This window comes from Juglans regia, chromosome 14, assembly GCF_001411555.2.
Source record: "Juglans regia cultivar Chandler chromosome 14, Walnut 2.0, whole genome shotgun sequence".
Classification (NCBI taxonomy): domain Eukaryota; kingdom Viridiplantae; phylum Streptophyta; class Magnoliopsida; order Fagales; family Juglandaceae; genus Juglans; species Juglans regia.
Window position 1 is genome coordinate 1,129,393 of NC_049914.1, and position 26,407 is coordinate 1,155,799.

Genomic DNA, 26,407 nt, shown 5'->3' on the forward strand with positions numbered 1-26,407 from the left:
TAGTAGTAAGAAAATCAAGTAACTATTCTGTTTTTGCAGTTTCTGATGGATATAGACAAAATTTATTTTTTGTAGTAAAACATTTTATTCAAATAGTATTCACTGTAATTTAGTTAGCATATTGCTTGCAACACAAGTATTATTAATTTATTATATTGATAAATTTTTTTTTATGATTATTTTTATTTTCCCTTCAAGTTCTTTTTTTGTATTTTTTGGCTTTAAATTGGATAAAAATATTAGTGGGTTTTCACCATTAGGCCGAAAAAACAGAGGAATAAGATTGGGCTTTAGGCCCATCAAGTTAGGATTGGATCGACCGGACCGGACCGATCCTTCTGCCTATTTGGTCCGGTCCAGGGTGAGAAAATCCTGGACCAAATTGGTCTGATCCAGTCCACAAAACCTCATTCAGACATACCGGACCGGACCGAATTCACCCCGAGTTAAAACTTAAAAGAAACATGTGATGTTTTTATTTAGTGAGAAACTTGTCTTATTCAAATATTTGAGAAAAATCCAGTAAAAACAAAAAATATTTGAGAAAAATATAAATAAATTAATTATTAAATAATTCCGAAATGCATGCTAATGTTATTATATTATTGTAATATAAATATATTCATTTATTTATGTGAAAATAAATAAAACTATCATTCCATCAATAAATAAATAAAACTATCATAAATCCTTCGTATTTATCGAGGCCATCATTCCATTTTTCTTTTTTGGTGCTGAATCGAGGCTATCGGGGAATCGACGGTGATTAATAACTTAACGGCGTGCGCCGTCGTCAATTAGAAACCATTTGGTTCCGGTTGGCTTTTTCTAAAGACACGTGCACTTACCAACGAGTACTGGATTTGGGGGTTTAGGGTTTTGTCCAGTCTGCTCAGCCCAAGGGCTACGGTTTCCTCATCTCTCTCTCTCTCTCTCTCTCTCTCAGTTTTACGGCTTTTATTCGTCGGAAAGATGATGTACGGTGGTGATCCTCACCAGCAGCAGCAACAACAGCAACAGCAGTATAATCAACAGCAGCATCAAGGTGGCGACTTTCACCGGGGCCCACCGCCTCCTCCGCCGCATATGATGAGGCAGCCCTCTGCATCTTCCAGTACTCTCACCCCAGATTATCACCACCCCTCCGCCCCTAACCCTCCCCCTCCTTACGACGGTAAGGTTTTTAGGCCTCGCATTTTGCATTTTAGTTTACTACTATTGATGATAGAATTATTGATATTAGATGTTGTTGCTTTGTTTTATACTTTGAAATCTGGAATAAACATGTGAATTCTACAGTTAACTATGACGGAGATTGGAGAAACTTTAATGGCAGGGGATATTGTAACTCACCCCATGGTTTCGGGGCATTTCTGCATTGTACACTTAATTATCATTTTACTGTGTTTATTAGTAATTGATAACCATGTGAATTTTAAGGTCAACTCTGAATGGTTCGGTAGATTAATCTCTTAAATTATATCTTTTGTAGATCAGATGAGATGAGTTGAGATAAAAGTTAAAAATTAAATAAAATATTGTTAGAATATATTTTTTTAATATTATTTTTATTTTGAGATTTGAAAAAGTTGAATTGTTTATTTTATTTTGTGTGGGAATTTGGGACTCAGCTCACTAGCCTTAATTGTCACTGACAAAAGCTTTTCGAGCAAAAGCTATAAGACCTCATAGAAATCGGTTAAAGCCTTTCCAGTTGTGCTGTTGGATGGATTACATAGCCAATGATATATAGTTGATGTTCTTGAGAGTATGATTATTTCTAATGTTTCCCTTTGTAATGAGTAATATTTGCTTGTTGCAGCTCATGGTGATAGTTTTGCTGCAAAGAGAATGAGGAAGCTTACCCAAAGGAGGGCAGTTGATTATACAAGCACTGTAGTGCGGTACATGCAGGTAAATTTTTTCATGGATAATCATCTGCTTGTTTTTGGGTGGTTTTTATTTTTATCTTTTATAAACTCCTTTTTTGTCACTCTTATCATTATTGGACTCTTGTCTTACATGGTTGGGCATCAGTTGTTATCAGGAAAGAAATTTGACTGAAATATATCATGATTTTTGCTGAGATCCTATGATACAAGTGGTCCTATTACATCCCTTATACGGATGTTTTTACCTGAATTGTATGATTTATATCTCACATTTTGGTACATTTTTATAACTTCATATAACAATTATTTCATTCTTTTGAGACGCTTTTGGGATTTCAGTCAAGGGGTGTTGGCATCAAGTATCTTGTTATTTTATGATTTCGTATTGGGTTTTGAGTAACTTTGTTTCCCTATCAACTACTCTGCAGATTCGAATGTGGCAGCGAGATTCAAGGGATAGGATATCATTGCAACCTACCCCAGCAGCAGCGATTGATGTCAGTCAGTTGTTGTTGTTTGTCAATATTATATTTTCTTGTAATGTGGAAAAACGTGGTTGACTGGAAGCCTGATGGTGCATAATTCTGAACTTGATTTATACCTTGTATTTATAATGTTTTGTTAATCCTTGGTGCAGATGTTGCCTACAATTGCCTATTCAGATAATCCATCTACAAGCTTTACTGGAAAATTTGTACATACATCTTTGAACAAAAACCGTTGTTCAATTAATCGGGTTTTGGTAAGCTAGACTGAAACCAATTTCCCCTGAAATTATATATTTTACTTGAGAATTTTTGTCTTTGCTAGTTACCAAAAGATCGTCTTAACTGTGTGTTTCTTGTTAATGTGGTTTTACCTTTATTCTCCTATCTTTGTTTATTGTCTGTTGGCAGACTTGAAGCCAGAAATCCATGTTATATGATTTCCAATGAAACCTCCTGTTGTGTACTGCTCCAATATATTGATTTATTGGTTTATGGAAAATGTGAGATTTTTTTTTACAAGGCAAATTTTATTTAAAGCGCAAATGGGCATAATAACCCAAGTATTCCGGAAGTATACAATTGGAGACACACAGCTGTAGGGATGAAGAAAAAGTCACAATTCCATAATTTCATCCTCAAATCTTTTCTAATTAGTGTGGAGTTATTATGAATGAGACCGACAATTATCCAATGCACGCTAATTCTTAGTTAATGCTGAGAATTAACCCCCTAGGGGTTGGCTCAAGTGGTAAAGGCTTTGGGCTTGGGGGTATGCTCCCCTCAGGTCTAAGGTTCAAATCCCCTTGGGTGCAAATGATCTCTAGGAGCCATCAGACTGGCGATTTTCCCCTTCAATTACTTATCAAAAAAAAAATTTTGCCGTTCAATTACCTTAGGTGCACTTGTGGGAAACTCCTTGCCAAGGGCCTGTCCACCCTTGGGATTAATCGAGACGTTGTTCCTTGACACCCAGTGCCAATAAAAAAAAAGTTGATGCTGACATGTTAGCTATTTCATTAGACATTTGAAGTATAGTTTTATTGATTATTCTTCTATACTTTTTTGTAGAAGTTACAAAACATTATGTTTGGTTTACCAAAGTAATTGACAGGAGCCTGCACTCCTAATGTATTTTGGGCTTACTGCTTTTTTTCTTGGTGAATGTTGGTCAAGTGGAGAGATGACTTTAAGAACTGCCATATGGCTTAGTGACCTGGATCTGGACTTTTTTTAAAAAAAAAAGAAAAAAAAAATCTGCCCAAGGCTTAAATAAGGACTTGAAAACAGCTACCTTTCCTTTTTCTTGTCCAATTGGATTGCTGCTGATGGAGTTATTATCATCTATCTAATCTGTGCTTTTTTTTCATCTTTCAAAGTGGACTCCTACAGGGAGACGATTAATCACGGGCTCTCAAAGTGGGGAATTCACTCTTTGGAATGGACAGTCCTTTAATTTCGAGATGATTCTTCAGGTACGTAAGAACATAATTTTATTTAGTTACATGTTCACTCTCTCTCAATAGAAGCCAGACTGATGGCTTTTGAGATATCCCTACTGTGTAGGCCCATGATCAAGCAATCAGATCTATGGTATGGAGTCACAATGACAACTGGATGGTTTCTGGTGATGATGGGGGCTCAATAAAGTAAATATGTTTCTTAATAGAATTTGCAGTGCTCTTCAGCCCCATAACTTATATTTAAATCTTCTGAGTTTTGTTGAATGGTAACAAAATCTCATGTTAATTACAAATCTATTTGCCACATTTTGGGGGAAACTTGTAGGTATTGGCAGAACAACATGAATAATGTCAAGGCCAATAAATCTGCTCATAAAGAATCAGTCAGGGACTTGAGGTATTTACTATATATCTAGATGAGTATTCTCCAAGAGGCATATAATTATTGACTATTTGAACAGCTTCTGTAGGACAGACCTGAAGTTTTGCTCCTGCTCAGATGATACTACCGTTAAAGTTTGGGACTTCGCACGATGCCAAGAAGAGCGCTCATTGTCTGGTAATGTGCTCCGAATACTTAGCAGAATGAGAATAAGATTGGTTCCCTTAGTTTGGCTGGATTTTTACTCCAAGAACAAATTAGTGATTCCAAGATGTGCTATTATGTTGGATGTCATCTCCTGCTGGAGGTCTGCAATGGCACGTCAACAAGAATGTTTTCCCTGCATTTAAACAAATACAGTGCATCAAAGGCTCTCCTATGTCCTTTTTGAAATTTCTTAATATGTAGTTCTTTGTGCAATTACATTCTATATTTCAAATTAGTAGAACTTGATTAGAATGTTTGTTCTACCTTCTATAGAACTTTTTTTTTTTTGGTGGGGGGTAATTGATTTTGGACCCTACATTGGAATTGCTGGTTGGTTGCTTTGGTTCCACCTTTTTTTAGCACCTTGGGAATTCTTACTTGATGCAAAGCAACTCAACTCACTTATATCATAGTTGTGAATATTTCTGGTAGTTACAAAATATATATATTGGAAGTTTTTTATTTTTTGGTAATTAATGTGATTTATTTGTCCTTGTTTGTTAATATTCTAAACACACATTTTTTCACACCCTTGAAATATCTCGTTTTTGAAAAGTTATTTTGTTGGACTCATGCATGTAATTACTAGTTTGCTTATTCTTCTAGCAAACTTGTCCTCTAATTCTTAGATTAACAATGTGATACATTACTCATGATTGCATGTAAAATTGCTTCTGCTCAGGACTTTACAGTCTGAAGGAAATCCCTTTCTATGCTTTCTGTGTCTGTTATATGTGTATGAATTAACCTAGGAGTTTTCTATGTGGGTTTGAACTCAGGCAGGCCATGGTTGGGATGTGAAGAGTGTTGACTGGCACCCTACAAAGTCTCTTTTAGTTTCAGGTGTATACTATAGTTCTTTTGTGTGTGTGTGTTTTAAATTTTCTTTCAATTTGTTGTTGCAATACTTATATCTGCTTTGATTGTTTGTTGTATAGGGGGGAAAGACAACCTTGTGAAACTTTGGGATGCCAAAACAGGAAGAGAGCTTTGTTCATTGTTAGTACAATACCCTCATAGTTAAACCTGAAGTCTAGCTTGTTAGTTGAATTCTTTTGGGACTCATAGGTCTTATTTGCAGCCATGGCCACAAAAACATGGTTCTCTGCGTTAAATGGAACCAAAATGGTAACTGGGTGCTTACTGCTTCAAAGGATCAAATCATCAAGGTGAGTAATATGTTCCTCCTTTAAAATTGTTAATTAAGTTGGTAGGGCCTATTTTTTCGGTGTAGCTATCTTTCTTTCCTTGTTACTTTTCCTTTCTGTATGCGTATCTCTCTGGATGATCATGATTTTGTTCCCTCTTGCATTTTCAGCTGTATGACATTAGGGCTATGAAGGAGCTTGAGTCTTTCCGTGGACATCGGAAAGATGTGACCAGTCAGTGACTGCCCTCTCCTAATGCTAACCATTCTGCTTTAAGCTTGAGTTTTTATTTGGGTGTTCTACTAAATTTAGGTTTATGATACTTTTGTATTAGCCGTAGTGCTAGTGATGCACCATGGTGGACTGTCACTAGCGCAACTAGCTAAAGCTATCTAGTGGGATTTGTAAGGGAATGAAACTTATGCTGCATTATTGTTTTCAATTGTTAGCTTTGGCTTGGCACCCGTTCCATGAGGAGTACTTTGTCAGTGGGAGTTTCGACGGGTCCATTTTCCATTGGCTTGTGGGGTAAATCCTTTTGATACAGAGCCTTTTTTTTTTCTGGTTGCACTAATTCACTATTCCTCTAAAAATTCTTCAAGTATGTACTGATAAAAAAAATATTCTTCCAAGTATGCAGTGTATTGAACATATTTTACAGATTAAAGAAATCCATTCATTAACCTAAATTAGAGAACTTTTATTCATAAGAGAAAAAGGCATAGCCCAAGTACACAGGAAGTATACATGATAATTACCTAACCTAACTAGGGTTTACAACCAAAAGTTGAAAATTATGGGCATTTAGTCCATTAAAATCAATGACCCCTGCCCATAAGAACAAAGTTTTAAAAAAGACTACTTTAAGCTCATCCGTTGTCCTCTCGCGATCCTCGAAGCTTCTATATTAACCTATATTAGTTTATCCCTTATCTTAATTTTTCCTTCTGAGGCGTTCATATTGTTCCTTGCCTTGACAAAATAAAAAAAAAATATTAACCCAAATTAGATTTAAGTTGTAGTCTTATAATTAGAGGTGGATATAGATGAATTTAGTGAGGAGTTTGCACCCCTCTCTGCTTAATCGAGTCTTTTTCTTTGTAACTTGATTGAAAGAGGTGTGTGGAAATGTGAGGTCTTATAAGATTCAAATGATTCTATCTATCCAATGAAAGAGAATTAAATGAGGTATATTTGACAGTTGTCCACAATGGGCATATGTAATAGTTAACACACAAGTTTGAAAATATTACTATGTTTTGAAACCTATTAATTACTTGGTGTTATCTTGATGCTAGAATAGAAGAACTTGTAAAATCTAGTTCAATTAAGATTACTCTAGTAATCATATCTGATACAAAGAGTACTCTGGTAAAGTTAATTGTTGTTGAAGTTCCATGTAGAAAGGATGTTGGCCTTGGCTCTCTTATTTTGACACCTTTCTGTGGGAACGAGTGGTTGCACCCAATAATTTTCTATATTTATGTCCATTTCTGATGCGCAGGCATGAAACTCCCCAGGTAGAAATTTCCAATGCACATGATAATGCTGTATGGGACCTTGCATGGCATCCTATTGGATATCTTCTTTGCAGGTGAACTCAGTCCTTGTTTATCGTCATCTTGTTTTAGGCAGTGAATTATCTTGAATATTTTTTGTTTCCTATTTTTCCAGACTTTTGACTGTATATAAAATGTATGAGGTTAAGCTTAATTTAGAACAGAATTCGATGATACATGTGAATATATAGTACACCATCTAATTATCTTATTCAGTCTATGGAGGAGAAATAAAATTAGAGAACCTGTCAATATTTCCAAAATCAAAATTATGGTTAACCAAGGAAAATAGTTTGTAGTAAAACACCTTGACCATAACAGTCCCTGCTCGAGAACGTATATGATGTGCACATAGCTTTTCTATTTCCTTAAAACCATCCCACTAGGCTTTATGCATACCTCAATAAACCATGAGCTGCAATGTTGCATCTATAAATACAATTTTATGTACTGGAGTGGACCAAAGATTTTAGGGCTTGACAAAACTGCTCTGTTACTTTCTCCTTAAAATGTCATTTTAAATGAACCGAGTGTCAAAAGAATTCAATTGAATAGAAAATTAGAAAATGCCTTGTTGGCTAGGGCCTGTGCTCTACTATTTTTCTGGCCATGAGTTTTCAGGATATAGTGATTTCCAGTGATGCTTTAAATTAAGAAAAACAATTGCGGAACTAACAGGTTTTCAATGATTCTAGCACACATATTAGGCAGGTTTTGGTAGAAGTTAAATGAAGAGGAGCTTTATTGAATGCCTTGTGTTGTATTTCTATCTAGTAGAAAACGTAAGAAGGACGTTTTTTATCTGCTCTTTAATATCATCACTGATGCATATATGATTAGTTGCAGGTGTTTATTAAGCTATGACGTCCCTATCAATTTCTAAACTTGTATGGTTTCTTCTGCAGTGGTAGCAATGATCACACAACGAAGTTCTGGTGCAGAAATAGGCCGGGTGACACTGCTCGTGATAAATTTAGCATGGGTCAGACCCAAGGTTGTATCCACCCCCCCCCAAACCTAAAAAAATAAAATAAAAAATGAGCAAAAATAAAAAGCCACCTCACTCCTGATGTGAGGTGAAACTGCCCAACTTTCATTGGGGCCAATATAATTCCAGCAGTCAGATTTGAGTGTAGTAAATTCGGTGTTGCAATTTTATAGGATGTATGCTATACTATCCAATGAACTGGCATAAATTTTCTGAAAGTTCATGATCGAGGTAGAAATAGTCAAACTTGAAGAGAGCATCTTTCATCATCTAAAGTATTTTCATCTATATCAGGTTATGGTGAGCAAAACCCGGTTTTTGGTGGTCGCATGGCTGGTAATTTCCCAGTACCGGAAGGGCCAACAACTCCAGGACCATTTCCTCCTGGGTTGAATCGAAATGAAGGAACCATTCCTGGTGTTGGGATTGCAATGCCACTATCCATACCAGCTCTTGATGCATCAGCTCAGGGAGACCAAAAGCAGCCCCTTCCTGTTTCTATGTCTTTAGGGCCTCCTCCTCTCCCTCCTGGTCCACATCCCTCCCTTCTTGCTGGCAACCAGCAGCAAGCATATCAACAGAACATGCAGCAGATCCCACAACAACAACATCACCATCAACACCAGGCACTCCCACAGCAAATGTCCCCTTTGCCTATGCCCAACATGGCACAGCTTCAGCCTCCATCTCATTTACCTTTGCTTTCGCATCCCCATTTATCTCGCCCTCCACCCCAAATGCCCCCACTTGGTATGCCTTCATCAATCCCATCTTCAATGCCAGGATCAATGTCTATGCCTTCATCAGGGCCTGCCTCACATCAATTGCCAATGCCTGGTCCAGTGGTATGATTTTGTGAACAGCTTAACTTTTTGTTTAATCTTTTGAAACTAGGCTTCCAATGTAGCCTGACCACTTCTAGAGAAGTGTTTATTATATTCAGGGAGAGGGATCGGAGGGGACAAAACAGAAGAAAACCAGTTTGTTTTTTGCTGTGAATGTGTTTAATAATTACTGGACTCCTGTCCCCTCCAGTCCCAATGCAAACCATGAAGAACCCAAGCTGGCCGACCTTTAGAAATTCTATTTTGGCATTTTGTTTCGCTCCCCTGCTGAAGATATGTATGTGCCATAATGAACGGGATGGTTTGTTCCCTTCGCAAAGTAATGGTATTCTAGCAATTCTGTTTTATTTGTCTTTCTTTTTCGCTTAAAGGTGTATCCCCTGAAAATTTCAAATTTGTGAATGGAGGACTTTAAGTTTGCTATGCTCATTTCTACATAAGAATAGAAGATATGAGACTTATCTACAAGGATTATTTTCTGTTGATGGGTGGTGATACCATGGGGTATGGCATTGAATTCTAGCATGCTTGTTATGCGTGACCCAAAAAAATTACTTTTACAAATTGATGTGGCCTGCAGCCCTTGGAAGAAGCTTTACTTTCATTGGACTGCAATAACTATCGACATGAATGTCCCAAAACTTATAAGGCCATGAATTATCTGCATGAGCGGCCAGCTTCAGGAGTGTTTCTAAGTTAGTGCATTCTCGTGTTTTATTTTTATTTTTTTTTGGTACCTAAAACCTTATTTTCTTACTTTAGGGGATGCAAGGTACAATGAATCAGATTCATCCATTGCCTCAAGGCCATTTTATGGGCATGAGCCCCTTGCACTCAAAATCTTTGCCTGCTAGCGGAGCACCTCCACCAGCTGGGAGTTTTCAGAATGGATTGCCAAATATGCAGGCCCCATCAAATGCAAGTGGGCCCCAGATGTATCCTCAGGGTGGGATGTTTAACCGGCCACAAGCTGGACAAATGCCAATGATGCCGGGGTATAATCCCTATCAGGTAGGATAGAGAGGTTTGTTGCTTTTGTGAACTGCTTACCAGTCAACCATCCAATTACCACTTGGGAATCTGATTCCGCATTTTCCACAATGACAATGCAACCTGATACAAAGTCTTGATCCATCTAGCACAGCCATCAACTCCACCATAGTGTTAGAACCCCAACTGTAATGGGAAGAAAAACCTGCCATAAAGCACCCCTCTGCATTTCTAATAACACCGCCACCCCCACAAGGACCCGGATTACCCAATGAGCTTTCCTCAATATTCAATTTAATCCATCTTGGTAATGATCTACTCCACTTCAGAATACGAAGTTCTTGTTGTCTACATGGATTAACAGAGACGCCCAGCTGCCATTAAGAAAGCTTATCTGCACAAACCTTACTAACCTTTGTCACCGGAGACATGACTTCCACCAGCATTGCTTTATCTTCCAAATTAGGTTAGCCTTCTCCCAAAGTTGCGCCTCCATCCTTGCATGGCAACGCCTTAACCAAAAGCAGCAACTCATGATTGATGGAAGAAAACCAATAAAACAGAAGATTCTCCTGTTTTTTGCATCTGCAAACTAATTCTTCAAAAACATGATTGCCTCACCAGAAATCCTCTTTCTTTTTTCTTTTTTTTTTTATGACGTGGGAACCACCCCAGGGCAGAGCCCTTATGACTCACCCATGGAACCTAAACCCCCGGGGAGACTAGCATAGCAACCCACCGCCATAGCCTCCCAGTTAAATCGCAGTTTGATCCCTGGGGGAATTGAACATGTGACATGGGGCTCATGCACACAAGTTTGCCCTTACCACTTGGGCCCACCTGTAAGGGCTCATCCAAATCTGTAAGGGCAGCTCACTATTCACTCCAAACATGATACTAAGATTCCTCAGCATGGCATAGACAACAGTCACATTTTGAAGCTAGAAAATATATGAAATTTCTTGAGATTTACATCAAAAGGCAGGTTGTTGTTAACACCCCTCCTCATGAAGACCTAGATTTTCTTAGGAACGTATTTATGCCATATCCATTTTGTGTTTGTGCTTGTGTAGTGTTTCCAATCATAGATTAGTCTACTGGAAGCTAAAACGCTGCACTCCCTTTTGCAGTCTGGGAATCAACCTGGTATGCCTGCACATCCACCACAAGGTCCACCGCCACATGGACAAACACCGCAGTAGGCCATTCTTATGTCAAACTATGGCATTGCAGGGGCTGCCATCTATGTCAGAAGGGAAAGCTATCTGTCTTGGACAACTTATACTAACGTTTAATCCTACCTTTCAGCCCTTTTCTTTTCTTCATTTCTTTTTTGTGGTTCATTGGATAGGATGGCTTTTGTTGCTCCAAAGATTCGCCCATAAGTTGTCAGTTTGATAGGATTCTCATCTGGTTGAGCTCTTCATTAGTTTTGTTAAACAGCTGGTTATCACATACTGTAGGCAATGAATTTAGAAATCCCAAAATCCCACTCGTAGCAAATCCGGGCTTTAGGAATTTTCATTGATCATTTTCTGTAATTTTTCTGTTGATGTTAGTGATTATTTGCTATATTTTGCTATAACTATGCCGTATGATCATGTTATGTTTACTACTGCGTATACTGTACTGCTGTGTTTGTGCATGTTAGGCGCAGAATCCTCCCAAGAAATTATATTGTATCAATGAAAAGGGTTCAGAACCAGAATGGTTCAAACTTCCTTTGGCACCTCTTTTTCCGCCTCTTTTATAAGTTATAACAAGAATAATGCTACTTGACATCTAGAATTTACCGCTCAAATAGCCCTTTCGACAGCACCACTTTGTGATGTTGTGGTTTATTAAAAAGATTAAAAACACAAACACAGAAAGGACAGGAAAAATTTAGCCTTGTTTAGATTGTGAGGTGAGATCTTTTAATAATAATGATATAGTTTGTGAATAGCAGTGAAATTATTTGAGTTAATATGTTTTATGAGATTTTGGGAAATGAGAAAAAAAAATAAAATAAGAATATTATAAAATTAAAATATTATTAGAATATAATTTTTTGATATAATTTTTATTTTAAAATTTGAAAAAGTTTGAATTGTTTTTTGTATTTTATTTAAAAGTTTAGGAAAATTGTAATGATTAGATAAAAAAAGTTAAAAATTTAAAATTGAAAAGTGTCTATGTTTGAGATATTTGGATATTGAAATGAAATAGGATAGAATATGATATGATGAAATGAGTTGGGAGGATTTTTCAATCCAACTCAGGCCTTAGGATTTCAATCTTTTTGTATTTTCAGATGTCCTTTTGTTTTGGATATTTTCAACTTTAGTTTTAATAAATCACATGGCATTAGTTGTGGCAAGTGAACGGTAAGTTTTCAAGAAGCAATACTCTTATAACAAAATGCATAATTGTTATACCACAGTCGCTGAAGTTAGTTTTATTCTTATACCTTACTCGGCATTTAATCAATGCTCTCGAGCTTTTGATTATTTTTAATAGAAAATATTAAAATAATAAAATAAATATATCCAGACAAATTTTATATGCTTTGAGATGGCTTAGAAAGTGTTGTCTAGGATGTCGAATCATTTTTTTGATAGGTTCTAGGATGTTGAATCATGAATTTCAGTTGAGAAGGATCAAGCCTTTTAATCCTCTATGATTACTCATTTGTTTTATGCGGATGATCTCTTGTTATTTGCTAATGGTGGCAAGGTCTATATACGGCGTTTAATGGAGGTGGTGCACAGGTATGGTGCACAGGTAAGTCCGCATAAGTCCTCAATTTTCTTTTCTTCCAATATTTCACATGGGCGGCAAAATGCATTGAAGCAAATTTAGAGAATGAAAATACGGATATTTTTTTTTTATTGTCAAAAAAAAATTAGTCGGTTAGAAGAGCAAGTTTCTCTTGTTTGGGGGTAAGATTATTTTAATAAAGCATGTTTTGAATAGTATGTCTATTTACATGCTTTCAGTTTTAAATTTGCCGAAAAGAATTCTGGGTTCTTTTCAAATTTTTTCTGGGATTCTAGTCTAGAAAAAAAGAAAAGGAAATGGATTTCCTGTAGAAAATTTTGTTTTCTGGTAGAGAAAGGTGGGCTGGGTATTAGAAATTTAAATGAGGTTCAAAATAAATTCTCTTATGAAGCTTGGTTGGAAATTAATCTCGGGAGGAACCATGTGGTCAAAATTTTTTGTTGTAAAATATGTGAGGAATGCGTCTATTGCCTCGGTGATGTCTTTGGAGAGAGGATCTAGATTTTGGAAAGGTACTATACGGTTGTTGCCTATTGTTTTATCAAATTCGGGCTGGATGGTTCAGAGTGAGAATGTGAATTTTTGGTTTGATAACTGGTTGAGAGTGGGTCCTTTGGTGGAAAGGTGTTCGGTGGCTGGAGATCCAGGTTTAAAGGTTCTTGAAGTGATGAATGATTCGGGTCCAAATTGTGAATTTCTAAGAGACATAGTTCTTGAAAATATAGTTGATCAGATTGTTCGGGCGGGGGTGAGGTTGCGTGAAGGTCAGGATATCTGTGTATGGAAGCATACAGTGGACGGAATCTTTACTACAAAATCGGTGTGGCAAGTGATTCGAAAACAGGGTCCATTATGCTCTAGAGGCGTTGGCTATGGCAAGATCTTGTTCCCAAAAAGATGTCTTTTTTATTCTGGAGAGTTAGAAGAAGAGTTGTACTGGTTGATGATGTTATTCAGCAACTTGGGATTCCAATAGCCTCAAAGTGTCACTACTGTTTGAATGCAAAAGGAGACTATTAATCATATTCTTTGTGAAGGAGACGGACCCCGGCAAATTTGGAATTATTTTGCACTAATTTGTAGTGTTTGTTTGCCTCATATGCGAAGTTGGGAAGGTATGATGTTTTATTGGTGGGCTCGTTCTTCGGTGGTAACACAAGTAGGGTGGACTCGTGGCATACTTCTAATTATTATCTCTTGGAAATTATGGAAAGTTCGCTGTGCAGCCTGGATAGAAGGAAAAAAATTGAGTCGATGGGTGATTATTTGTGCTATTAAGGTAACTTTAATGGATATTACTAGTAATATTCAGAAATTCAGAAAAATGGGTGTTCATGATGATGCAATTCTGAAAGAATTACATTGTCCAATTGTGCCGATTTATGAGAAGATGCCGAGGTTTATTTCCTAGACACCACTGATAGTGGGGAGTTCCAAGTTAAATGTTGACGGTGCGGCTTGTGGCAACCTAGGGATGTCAGGTGGGGGAGGGGTTATTCAAGATTCATAAGGAGGAGTTATAGTCGGATTTGCACATTTTTATGAACACACCACTAACACAGTTGCAGAATGTAGAGCATTACTTGATGGATTGTAGCTGTGTAGTTCACTTGGGTTGAGAGATTTTATGGTGGAGTCTGATTCTAGTGTGGTTGTGGGATGGCTAAGTTCGGGTATTTGCCGATATTGGTATTTATGAGATTTTTTGGAGGAAGTTAAGGTCCTCATTAGTTTGCTTCAAGTTCGCTTTCAGCATAATTATAGAGAAGCTAACACAATGACGAATTTCTTAGCTAAAGAAGGTTCTAAAGGGAAAATAGTTGATTTCGCTGTGGATGAGAGTTGGTGCAAGGGCGAATTCGGGGATTAGTTCACATGAATAAAATGAGTTTATCTTTTATTCGACACTGATGTATTGATTTTTTGATGAGTTGTTTTTTATTGATTATTTCTCCACCTCAATGATAACTTTTCACCTACTTTATATTACTATTAACTACCATTCAGTATTTTTTTATTACTTTTTTACTACTATTTTCAAATTATATTAGATCACATCACTACCCAAACGTAATCTTAATGTTATTTAGCATAGAAGCAACTATAATTTAAGGAAAACTCTAAAGTCAAGCGATATGGTGCACCGACTGCGCACCCAACACTGATGTGACTGTACCATTAAATGGTGCGTTTTCATTTGAGATGGAGATTAGGGCTGATCTCGGTCCGGTCCGGTCCGGTCTTGGGCCATAATGTGGACCGGACCGGACCGGACCTATTCGGTCTACACTTTCTCCACCCTGGACCGGACCGACTCACATATAGGTCTGGTCCGGTCCGGTCCGGTCCGGTCCAGGGTCGGTCCAGTCGGTCTGGACATGCCTAAAATGGGCCATTCAGCCCATCTAAATGTGATTTTTTTTTTATCTAATTTCAATTATTTTCGGCCAATTTCAAATTTGGTATATTTTTTTAACTAAAACTATTTAAAAAACTTGATTTGCATCTCAGTTCGACCAACAAAACAAAATTTTGCTTCAACCAAAAAAAAAAAACATTTCGAAGTCCCTGACCCCGTGAGTCTGTGCTCACAACAACTTCACAACAATTTTTTGACACATCATCCAAGCTCACAACAACTTGTCAACTTCACAAATCACAACTAAAGTCAAGATTCACCATAACACAAGCTCACAGAACCAACATCGGCGTTCGGCGCCGATAAATACCAACACCCATGATCAATATAGGCGACGATTAAATACCAGAGACTAGAGAGAGAGAGCGAGAGAGAGAGAGAGAGAGAGAGAGAGAGAGAGTACCAAAATCTCGACGGAGGGAGGCGACCGACGGGCTGGAGGAGGGTGGAAGTCGCGACGGCTAGGGTTTTCCGAATCGCGCAATCGCCTTTCGGGGGAGAGGGGGGCGAAATGAGGAACTGGGAAGGGGGGAACTAATGTTGAAACGGCGCCGTTTGGATTGAAATTGGACCCAAACGGCGGCGTTTCAACATGTGGTTTATTAAAAAAAAAACTGAGTTGCGTGAAACGACACGCAACTCAGTTTCAAAATCCTGCCGTTTCACGCCCTCCTGGACTTAAACGGCGCCGTTTAGGTCCTATTTTATACTAAACGGCGCCGTTTCGGCTTCTTGGCAGTGGGCAGTGCCCAGTGCACTTGAGTTATACAGTACATATGTACATATTAATTTTAATAATACATAATACATTAATAATTTAATACTATAGAGTATAGACTTATATATTAATATTAATATTACATAATACATTAATAATTTAATACTATAGAGTATAGACTTACATATTAATATTAATAATACATAATACATTAATAATTTAATACTAAAGACTTATAGACTTATATATTAATATTAATAATACATAATACATTAATAATTTAATAGTAAAGACTTATAGACTTATATATTAATATTAATAATACATAATACATTAATAATTTAATACTATAGAGTATAGACTTATATATTAATATTAATAATACATAATACATTAATAATTTAATACTATAGACTTATAGTGATTAGTATAATTTTTTTTTAATACCATAGGTCCATATTAGAGTCTATTAGTATACTAATACTATATAAGTTATAAATTATAACTATATATAATATAATAGATTAATAGTATTAGTAATTTAGTACTAGACTATTAGTATATTTTTTTCTAATACCATATTAGAGTCTATTACTATACTAATAGTATATATTATATAATAATACATTAGTAATTTAGTACTAGACTATTAGTATATTTTTTTCTAATACCATATTAGAGTCTATTACTATACTAATACTATATATTATATAATAATAGTATTAGTAATTTAGTACTAGACTATTAGTATATTTTTTTCTAATACCATATTAGAGTCTATTACTATACTAATAGTATATATTATATAATAATAGTATTAGTAATTTAGTACTAGACTATTAGTATATTTTTTTCTAATACCATATTAGAGTCTATTACTATACTAATACTATATATTATATAATAATAGTATTAGTAATTTAGTACTAGACTATTAGTATTTTTTTTTCTAATACCATATTAGAGTCTATTACTATACTAATAGTATATATTATATAATAATACATTAGTAATTTAGACTTATAGTGATTAGTATATTTTTTTCTAATACCATATTAGAGTCTATTACTATACTAATACTATATATTATATAATAATACATTAATACTATAAACTTATAGTGATTAGTTATTATCAATCATGATCAATATAAGTTATAAGTTATAAGTTATAACTATATAATAGATTAATAGTATTAGTAATTTAGTACTAGACTATTAGTATATTTTTTTCTAATACCATATTAGAGTCTATTACTATACTAATAGTATATATTATATAATAATACATTAGTAATTTAGACTTATAGTGATTAGTATATTTTTTTCTAATACCATATTAGAGTCTATTACTATACTAATACTATATATTATATAATAATACATTAATACTATAGACTTATAGTGATTAGTTATTATCAATCATGATCAATATAAGTTATAAGTTATAAGTTATAAGTTATAACTATATAATAGATTAATAGTATTAGTAATTTAGTACTAGACTATTAGTATATTTTTTTCGAATACCATATTAGAGTCTATTACTATACTAATACTATATATTGTATAATAATACATTAATACTATAGAGTCATAGACTTATAGTGATTAATTATTATCAATCATAATTAATATAAGTTATAAATTATAACTATATAATAGATTAATAGTATTAGTATTGGACTATTAGTAATATAGTATAGGCTATAGCTATATGTTAGTAATATACTAATATTAGTTATAGTGATTTAGTATAAGTTATAACTATATTACTATAACTATAAGTCTATAAGTCTATAACTATTAACTATTGTCTTGGACTCTTACTCTATGTTAGACTATTACTAATTTACTAATATACTATTAGTATATATTTTTATTAATACCATATTAGACTTTAGAGTCTAGAAGTAGAGTCTAGACTATTAATATAATACTTGTATTAGTATAAATATTAATAATTTAGTATTACTATAAAATTATAAATATTACTATTAGTATAAACTTATAAATGTGTATTAGTTAATAATTACTTAATGATGAATTAGTGATAGGATTAGGTTAATTAGTCAAATGAAAATTATATACTTAATATATATAAATTATTAAATTATATATATATATTTAATTCGGTCCGGTCCGGTCCGAAAACCCGCCGGACCGTGGACCGGACCAAATTAATTCGGTCCTCTGATTTTTGGACCGGACCGGACCGGAACAACTCTCGGTCCGGTCCGGTCAGGACCGAATTGGCCGGTCCGGTCGGTTTTCCCGGTCCGGACCGCCCGATTCTCACCCCTAATGGAGATCACATTTTGGGCGGAATGGGACAATGCAGAAAACGGTGCGTTTTTTATCTCTTCTTTGTAACTTAAGACGCCTAGCCTGTGCGATTCGGTCTCCTCTTCACCATCTCCTCCCCGATTTCTTCCACCTCTAACTCTCCTTAGTGCGCAAACTCGGATCTCTATCGAGATTGAAAGTGAAAAAGAAAAAGAAAATTATCAAAAGTTTCAAATTTTGAATCGGACAAATCCTTTCTTAGGTTCAGCTCTTCGATCCATTGTTGCCATCTTCATTATCACGCATGCAAGAAATGATGGAGGAATAAGAACCCAGACAATTAAAACAAAAGTGGATATGGGTGATAAAAATTCAGGGTTCAAAATCTCGTCAAGAACAGGCGTGTAGCCCGTGTTTCTCGTTCCTTAAAAGCTTCATTTTATCACTTAATGGCAGACCAAACATCCTTTTACTCTGTGCGAAAGCCTCGTCCATGAATTCCTCGCTTATTCCATAGTTTACAACGTAGAAAAATCCCGAATCCAAACACGCCTAGAATAGAAGAGAAAATAGTAAAAACAATGATAAAAAATTGCAAAAACAAAACAAAAATCAGAAATAAATACTTTCTTTTAGGAAATTGAAGGGTGACATGCACCTGTTTGAGCAATGAAACGGATTGATGCATGCCAAGATTAAAGAGATCGATACAATTGAGGACAGATTTTCGTGGCTTCGATGCCGTTCACATGACTGGTTTATTTCTCTTATATCGTGTTTTTTTGTTCTTTTTAATAAAAATAACGTCTGACAAATATATTAAAATAATAATTGGTACGTGGGTTGGATCCCCAACCTGCTTGTACCTAAAAGAACTGATAATTTAATGATCAAATCATGTTCACATTAGTTCTCCCGTTTGGATACAAGAAGAGTTTTATCTTAATTCACTATCTAAACATACAACAGTACTATATACCACCCTATTCGCCTTGCCATCTAATTTTTCAATTTTACTAATAATGGTTAAAAGAAATAACTATTAGTAAAATTATATATTTTTTATTAATGATTAAAGATGTTAAAAAATACTTAAAAGAAAATGATGAAAAAAATAAAAAACTTCAAATACACTATAAGTAATAAATGACTAGTAAGAAGGTAGTAACCCTATCATTTTCCTTAAAATGACCCATCTTGTGAGAAGATCTTACAAAAAAAAAGATGTGTTTAAATGATAAATGACCCAATGTAATCTCTTGATGCAAAACATGTGCTAAGATTTCAGACCAAGTTATCACATTCAGCATCATCTCCAGACGGAATCCTTAATGACTCTGCTTTGCATTAGCAGGGCCAAATAGCAATAAATAAATAAATAAAAAAGGGCCAAATAGCAACTCCAAGCAGAAAGCAGGGCCACATATTGATCTTCCATTTTTCCCAACTTTATCCAGATCCCTCGAAGTGAGCTGTAACAAACCATTCCTAAAAAAAGACGTTCTGCAAGATTCATGGGCGGAGGCCAAGACTGAAGAAGGTGGGCGGAGGCTAAGTTCTGGACTGAAAATGAGAGGGTGAGAATCAGGGTTCTTGAGGGAGAGGCTGATCTTCAACTGCAGTTTGTGCTACTGCAACTACTGATATAATGATCAGCATAATCACCCCCAACATGATCATCACGTTGAGGGCGATTTTTGCTCCCTAGCTTTCCCATGACATTGATCTTCCTGCATGGATTACTTGCAAGTCAGAATACAAAAGCAAATTAAACGTAGTTATTTATATATATATATATATATATATATATATATATATATAAGGTACGTACTTCTTATGAATGAATGTCAAACGAAAAGCTTTGAAGATTTTTTTTTCTATGTATCAAACTAAGGATATGCTAGTTTGAAAATGGATTCTTCTTACAAAGAATTTTTATCTTTGATCACAAATGTTTTATTTGGACGAAGAGCCACCTTGCAATGGGTGACTTTTGGAAAGAACTTGAACCAAATGAAACTAGCTTTTCAAGGCGCGCATGCTTGTAAACGGCTGTAAGAATTAGTCCCAAGAAAGAAAAATATTAAAAGATTTATTAAAAAATCCAAAAGCGACATTTTTGAAACCTTGTAGAATGATTAGTTAACGCAAAAGCATTATTGTGTGCGCAAATGAATTTTCAAACCTACAGAGAGGCAAGTGCAAGTTGAGCAACCCATACATAGGGCACTGACAAACGTAGCAATGCATGTTTCCTATTTTGCTCATATAATATGTGCGCAAACTACGTAAATAAGATTTGTGCAAATAATTATTTTAGAGATCTTAGTATTTACCTTGCTTCTTCCTCTAAAATCGTCATCAGATACTTGAGGAGAGATCATAGTCATACTCTGCTGAGCAACACCTGCTCAAACGCATGCAGATAAAATTTGCGTTTCTCTTCTAACTGTACATGAAAGGATATCCCAAAATTCCAAACTCTGAGGTATTTGAGCTGTCTGGCAAAGCCTGAAGCCTGTCACAATCCCATATTTCCATGTTATCGAGAGAGCTGAGGCTTTTCAGTCCCTTGGGTAGGGATTTAAGACTTGGCAGACGCTCAAGATGAAGAGAGGATAAACTACTTGGCAGCAACCACTTCTCTGGAAAAGATACTAACCCCTGACATCCACCAAAGGACAAATCCATGAGACAAGTGAGTCTGTGCAGCCCCCACTCATAGGAGGGCCTGAGATTCTCAGAGTCTAAAATTGAAAGTGACTGCAGATTGGCAGGTAACCCCCCTTCTGGAAATGATGCAAGACTTGAGCAACCATTTATATGTAGTTCTTGAAGAGATGTGAGGTTGCACATCCAATTTGGTAGGGACTTGAGACTCTGGCAATTGGAGATTCTAATTGATCGCAACTTGGCTGGCAAGCCAGGTTCTGGAAAACACAGAAGAAGTGGGCAATCAACTATTTCCAAGTAATCGAGATGCACGAGGTTTTGTAGGCCTCCAGGTAATGACTTGAGGTCTTTACAATTGTTGATGATAAGCTCCTTAAGGCTTATGGCGGTGCTAGATGTGACTCTGGACAGTCCAAAAGTACCTTCCGAGAAGGACCTAATAGAATGACAGCATGAAATTTTGAAGAATTCGAGGCAAGTATTGTTGTGCATCTGCTCTGGAAACGACTCCAATTTCATGCAGTTATGGATTTCAAGTTTCTTAAGTGTGCTGGGAAACTGGCCTCTTGGTAAAGATGTGAGAGAGGAGCAATCTTCAATTACCAAATATTCGAGTAAAAGAGGCTCCTCATTGTTATTCCACTCAGGCAGGAACTGCAGAGCCTCACAGTCCTTGATATCAAGGCCAATAAGCATGGAAGGCAAGCCCGTCGCAGGAAAGGAGACAAGCAAGGGGCATTTTAAGACCCTCAACTCCTTAAGAGAGGAGAGTTCATGTAAACTTGGTGGCAACTGCTTCAAGAATGGACATCCTGAAATCTCCAGTCGTTGGAGGCGTTGCAGATTTTGAAATCCAATTTCACTCGACAAAGAAGTGATCTCACCAAGATGGGCAATCTGCAATTCTTCCAGCGATGTTAACTTCTGAAGAAACCCTTCAAGCAAACAGGTGAGCCTGGAAATTTCACACATACGCAAGTAGCTGAGTGAAGGGAGCTCAACCATACTCTGCAACAGCTCCTCATCAATCTTGTTTACTTCTAATTCACGGATTGAAGGAAGCCTTGGAAGTTTTTCCAATACTTGGCATCCATTTATTTCAAGCATTGTCAACGAAGGAAAGAGACGTGGTAGTTCCCTCAGGTTGGGACATGTCCATATAGAAAGCTCAAGGAGGCATGGGAATTCTCTGCCTTGTTCTAAGCTATCATCAACTGCGAGAAGCCTCGGAAGAGTTTCCAGTTCTTCACACTCCTTAATACTCATTTTTTTCAAGGCAGGAAAATGGTGTGAGAATTTTCTAAGCTTAGGACAGTTGCAAATTTCAATCTTTTGAAGGTTATTGAAGTCTGCCCTGCCTTCAAGTCCAGAATAAGACCATTCCTCCCATTGTAACATGCTGTCAAACTTAAGAGTTTCCAATGCAGGGAAAGGCATGGTAGAAGAACGCCCATCTCCATAGAACTCAGTTCCTATGCTCTTTATTTCTTCCATTCCTTCAATCACGAGGTCTTTGAGAGAAGTTAGTTGCCCAAGTGGTGGTAGACAACTACACTTTCTGCAATTGCTAATCTTTAGAAGATTCAGATTGGAGAACAAAGGGGATCCCATCCAACTTGGGAATCTTGTACCTCCATAGTCCCTGATTATGATTTGCTTGATGTTTTCATGTGGTTGCAACATCTCAAGAACATCTGTTGCAACTGTTTCATTTCTTGAACCATCCAAACTGTTGCTCCATCCCACTGTTTGCTTAGCAGATTCTTGCGTATAACTTCTCATGGCTTCCCTAAAGCTTGGAAATCTTGTACCACTAAAGCCTATGGTGCTGAGATCTTTGTGGATTTTGAGAACTTGTGGCATGTCAGATACTTCCTTTTCATCCACAGCAATAATTGAATCTTCGAAACTGTCACTCCATTGGAATATTAATTGATCGAGTTCCTGCTTGTCCTTCAAATTAGCCTCGACTGTATCATCAAAACTGACAACGTTTTGCAGTCCAGAAATGTGAAGTGATCCTTGAAGTTGCAACATGCCCTTCAAGCCTCCAATTTTTAACCCACCGTCTTTACCCACCATATAAGTAGACAATGTCTGAAGATTCTTCAATCTACAAATTTTCTGAGGCATCTCTTTTAACCTGCTTCCACTAATAAGGAGATGTCGTAAGTTTGTGAGGTTCCCCATCTTGGAAGGCAGCTTATTGAGTGAGTTACATTGCCACAGGATCAAAGTCTGTAAATTGTAAAGAGTTCCTGTTGAGTTGGGTAACCTTTGAATGGCTGTGTGAGATAGGTCCAGGTAGCGTAGAAGTTTCAAGCCACCTATGGAATCTGGCAATTCAGTGATACGGCAAGCATTGAATGACAACACCCGTAGATATCTTAACTTTGGCAAGAGATCACCAGGTACATTATTAGCCATATAGCTTACTCCGATCATGCCAGTTGGATCTACTGGCAGGAAGGTGCGTAAGCGTTCAACTCCATTGAAGGCCTCAAATTTTGAGAGCAAATCACGCCTGCCCCGAAGGTATGAGGAATGACGAGCCCTCTCAAAATTTCTGCTTTGATTGCCATTCTTTAACTTATCCCCCAATCTGAAGCAAAACTCACCAGAAACAACATCGGCTAAATCTCTAATGAGGCCATGCATTACAAATCGTGATTTATTGTCAATAGATTCCTGAAAGAATGACCGTGATACTAGCTCAAGAAAATATTCGCCACCCACTTCTTCAAGCGTTTTCTTCGCTTTAGGTAGCTGCACAAATCCTTCTGCCATCCATAGCAGAACTAGAGAGTCCTTATCAAATTCATATCCCACAGGGAAGATCGAGCAATATGCAAAACATTGTTTCAAATGTGCAGGAAGGTGATGATAGCTGAGCCTTAGACTCTGAAGAATATCACTTTCATCATCCGGTAGATCCCATATTTTCCTATTTAAGATATCTTTCCATTCGTTGTCTTCTTGTCTAGAGCGCAACAGAATTCCCAGTCTCTTTACTGCTAAGGGCAAACCTTCGCACTTTTCCACAACCTTCCTCCCAACTGCCTCCAAATTTGGATAGACAGCAATGTTTCTATCCTCAAATGCATGGCTTGTGAACAATAACCAGCCATCTTCAAATGATAAACCTCTCAAATGATGAGCTGGAACTGTCCCCAGGCTTGATGCAGCATCCCTATTCCGGGTTGTCACTAATATTTTACTTCCTCTTACCCCAGCTTTCAATGGACTCCATAAGAGATCCCAATCATGATTTCTCTTGTTCCAAACATCGTCGAAAACAAGAAAAAATCTCCTTCCAAGCAATTTTTTTTTCAAACTAACTTGAAGTAGATTTAAGTCATCGAGATCGGTATCTTCCAAAGTGACTGACCTAAGAATTGTTTTTGTCACCCTCAATACATCAAATTGATCAGACACGCACACCCAAATCCTTAAATTAAAATGCTTATCCACTCTCTGGTCGTTGTAAACAACTTGTGCAAGAGTTGTCTTACCAACACCACCCATGCCAACTATAGGAATTACACCAATTTTATCTATAATTGTTGGTGTATCCCTCAGTAGCAGCTCGATTATCATATCTTTATCATGAACCCTGCCATAGACACAAGTTTCATCTACCAATGAAGTTGTTGGTAATCTTTGTTTGAGTCCAGACGACCTTCCTTCGTTATTCAAGCCAAGGACATCTTTATATTTGGCAATCAATTCTAGTTTCTCATTAACCTTTTTCAATTTGGATTCCATCCCCGCACTAGATGGGGTGGAGACGGGAGTCCACTTCCATACCTGATTTGGGCTGTCCCGAGATTCAGCTTCCACCGTACATCTCAGAGCTTCGGAAGTAAGCTCATCCAATATGTCCTCTGCATCATAAAGAGCCTCTTTAGCCATATGCAGCCACTTCTCCACCGCAGGGCTACGAAACTGCTTCTCCTCAGCATCGTTAAGCAGTGCTGTAACTGTCAGCAGTGTGATCTTCAGTTTCTCCAACAAGTCATCATACTTCCGGCTTTGTAGCAGGCCTACGAACTCGCGTGAAGCCAATCTGTCAAACAGCACTTGAAGGAACGCAGAGAGAACAGCTTCTCCCACGGCCATGGGTATCTAAGCAGAAAGAAAAAAAGGAGTACAACGAAAGTTCAAGCAAAGAGAAGATGTAGAGCATACAACGAAAGTCTCCTTATTGTGGTTTGAAAAGTAGTAATTAAAGTAGCATTTTTCATTAAAGAAAGCTATCTAGCAGGCTAGCAGCCACTGCCTGGACAGATTACTAATTACTTGACGGAAAAAGCTTTTTGATCGCTTAGTTTGACCGCTCCAGATCACCGCTGGTCAAAATTTTTTTTTATTTTTTTATTTAATGATTAAAGAAATAATTTTAAATATATTAATATATTTTTTTATTTTTTAAATATATTAAAAAAAACAAAACAAAATAAAACAAAATATATATAAAAAAAAAAAGGACGGTGCTACTCCACAGAGGAGTCCACCGAAACCACCACCGGATAAATGGGTAATTTTACCTTTTTTTTCTTCAAACATTTTTTTAAATTTATTAAATATTTTAAAAAAAAAACTAATAAATATAAATTCATTTTAAAATAATTACTTAGTAATTAAATATAAAATATAAAAATGCAATCGGTGGCAACCAACGTGACCGTCTCAAGATGGGATGGCCACCTTCTGTGATAGAAGCATTTCCCCTACGCAAAAGGCTAAGGACCGTCTCAAGATAGATGGTGCTACTCCCACTGAAAGAGTCCATCAAAACAACAACGGAATAGGTAAAAAAAATTTGTCTTTATTTTTAAACTTTTTTTTAAATTTTTTAAATTTCATTTTAAAAAAATAAAAAATATTAATTCATTTTAAAGTAATTACTTAACAATTAAGTAAAAAAAATAAAAAAAAAATACAATCAGTAGTCTTACGTGGGAGAACCATTTCCCTTAAAGAAAGGTCTCTGACACTGTTACCAGACAAAAAAAGAAAAAAAAAAAATCTTTCTTTGCATATTTTTATATGAGTAATGTTGATCACTATCATATTTCTCATCATCTTTTTATTATTTTATAATGTGATATTATTAAATAATTAATTTATAAATAAAATTTAATAAATAGTATTAAATCATTTAATATCATATCATAAATTAATAAAAAGATGATAAAAAAATAAATGATGAATAGATTTGTTATTTTTCTATACTGGACAGATTAACTTCACATCAAAATGATATTCAATTCTATCTGAGTGTGATTGTTATCTAAAATTTATTAAAAAAAATACATAAAATTAATTTTATAATTTAGTTTATTATTATTCTTAAACTATTTATTAATTGTTTACTATTTTTTTAATAATTATTCACAGATAAAATCAATTAAACATCAAAATACGTAAAGATAGTTTTTATGCAAACCTTACCCCCAGAAAAACCGCCCTCAGTTTGTTGGGTGGCTCTACAGTCATTGTTGGAGCTCCAATAGTATAAATATATATTTTAATATTTTATCACTTTTTAATATTTTTAAAAAATATTATAATATTATTAAAAAATATTTTC

At 36.0% G+C, this 26,407-nt stretch overlaps 2 protein-coding genes across 2 annotated transcripts; one reads left to right on the forward strand and one right to left on the reverse strand.

Annotated features, from left to right (window-relative positions):
• Positions 1-721: 721 nt before the first annotated feature.
• Positions 722-11,540, forward strand: LOC109012326 (flowering time control protein FY-like). The gene is made up of 18 exons (XM_035685372.1): positions 722-1,174; positions 1,823-1,914; positions 2,321-2,389; positions 2,530-2,634; positions 3,757-3,852; positions 3,944-4,026; positions 4,166-4,237; positions 4,302-4,399; positions 5,213-5,272; positions 5,368-5,428; positions 5,511-5,598; positions 5,748-5,811; positions 6,027-6,105; positions 7,082-7,171; positions 8,042-8,130; positions 8,419-8,969; positions 9,732-9,980; positions 11,090-11,540. Exons 1-18 carry the CDS (start codon positions 973-975, stop codon positions 11,159-11,161), a joined length of 2,220 nt encoding a protein of 739 aa, XP_035541265.1. The 5' UTR covers positions 722-972; the 3' UTR covers positions 11,162-11,540.
• Positions 11,541-19,433: 7,893 nt separating this feature from the next.
• Positions 19,434-25,071, reverse strand: LOC109012325 (putative disease resistance RPP13-like protein 1). The gene is made up of 2 exons (XM_035685543.1): positions 20,478-25,071; positions 19,434-19,871 (listed from the first exon to the last, which is right to left on the reverse strand). Exon 1 carries the CDS (start codon positions 24,931-24,933, stop codon positions 20,587-20,589), a length of 4,347 nt encoding a protein of 1,448 aa, XP_035541436.1. The 5' UTR covers positions 24,934-25,071; the 3' UTR covers positions 19,434-19,871; positions 20,478-20,586.
• Positions 25,072-26,407: the final 1,336 nt, after the last annotated feature.

What these genes read in the sequence shown, in the direction of transcription:
- LOC109012326 (XM_035685372.1), top strand. Translation starts at nt 973, where the DNA reads ATGATGTACGGTGGTGATCCTCACCAGCAGCAGCAACAACAGCAACAG. An exon ending in GAATCAGTCAGGGACTTGAG is followed by an intron (nt 4,238 to 4,301) that starts GTATTTACTATA and finishes CTATTTGAACAG; the next exon opens with CTTCTGTAGGACAGACCTGA. An exon ending in CGGGGTATAATCCCTATCAG is followed by an intron (nt 9,981 to 11,089) that starts GTAGGATAGAGA and finishes TCCCTTTTGCAG; the next exon opens with TCTGGGAATCAACCTGGTAT.
- LOC109012325 (XM_035685543.1), bottom strand. Translation starts at nt 24,933, where the DNA reads ATGGCCGTGGGAGAAGCTGTTCTCTCTGCGTTCCTTCAAGTGCTGTTT.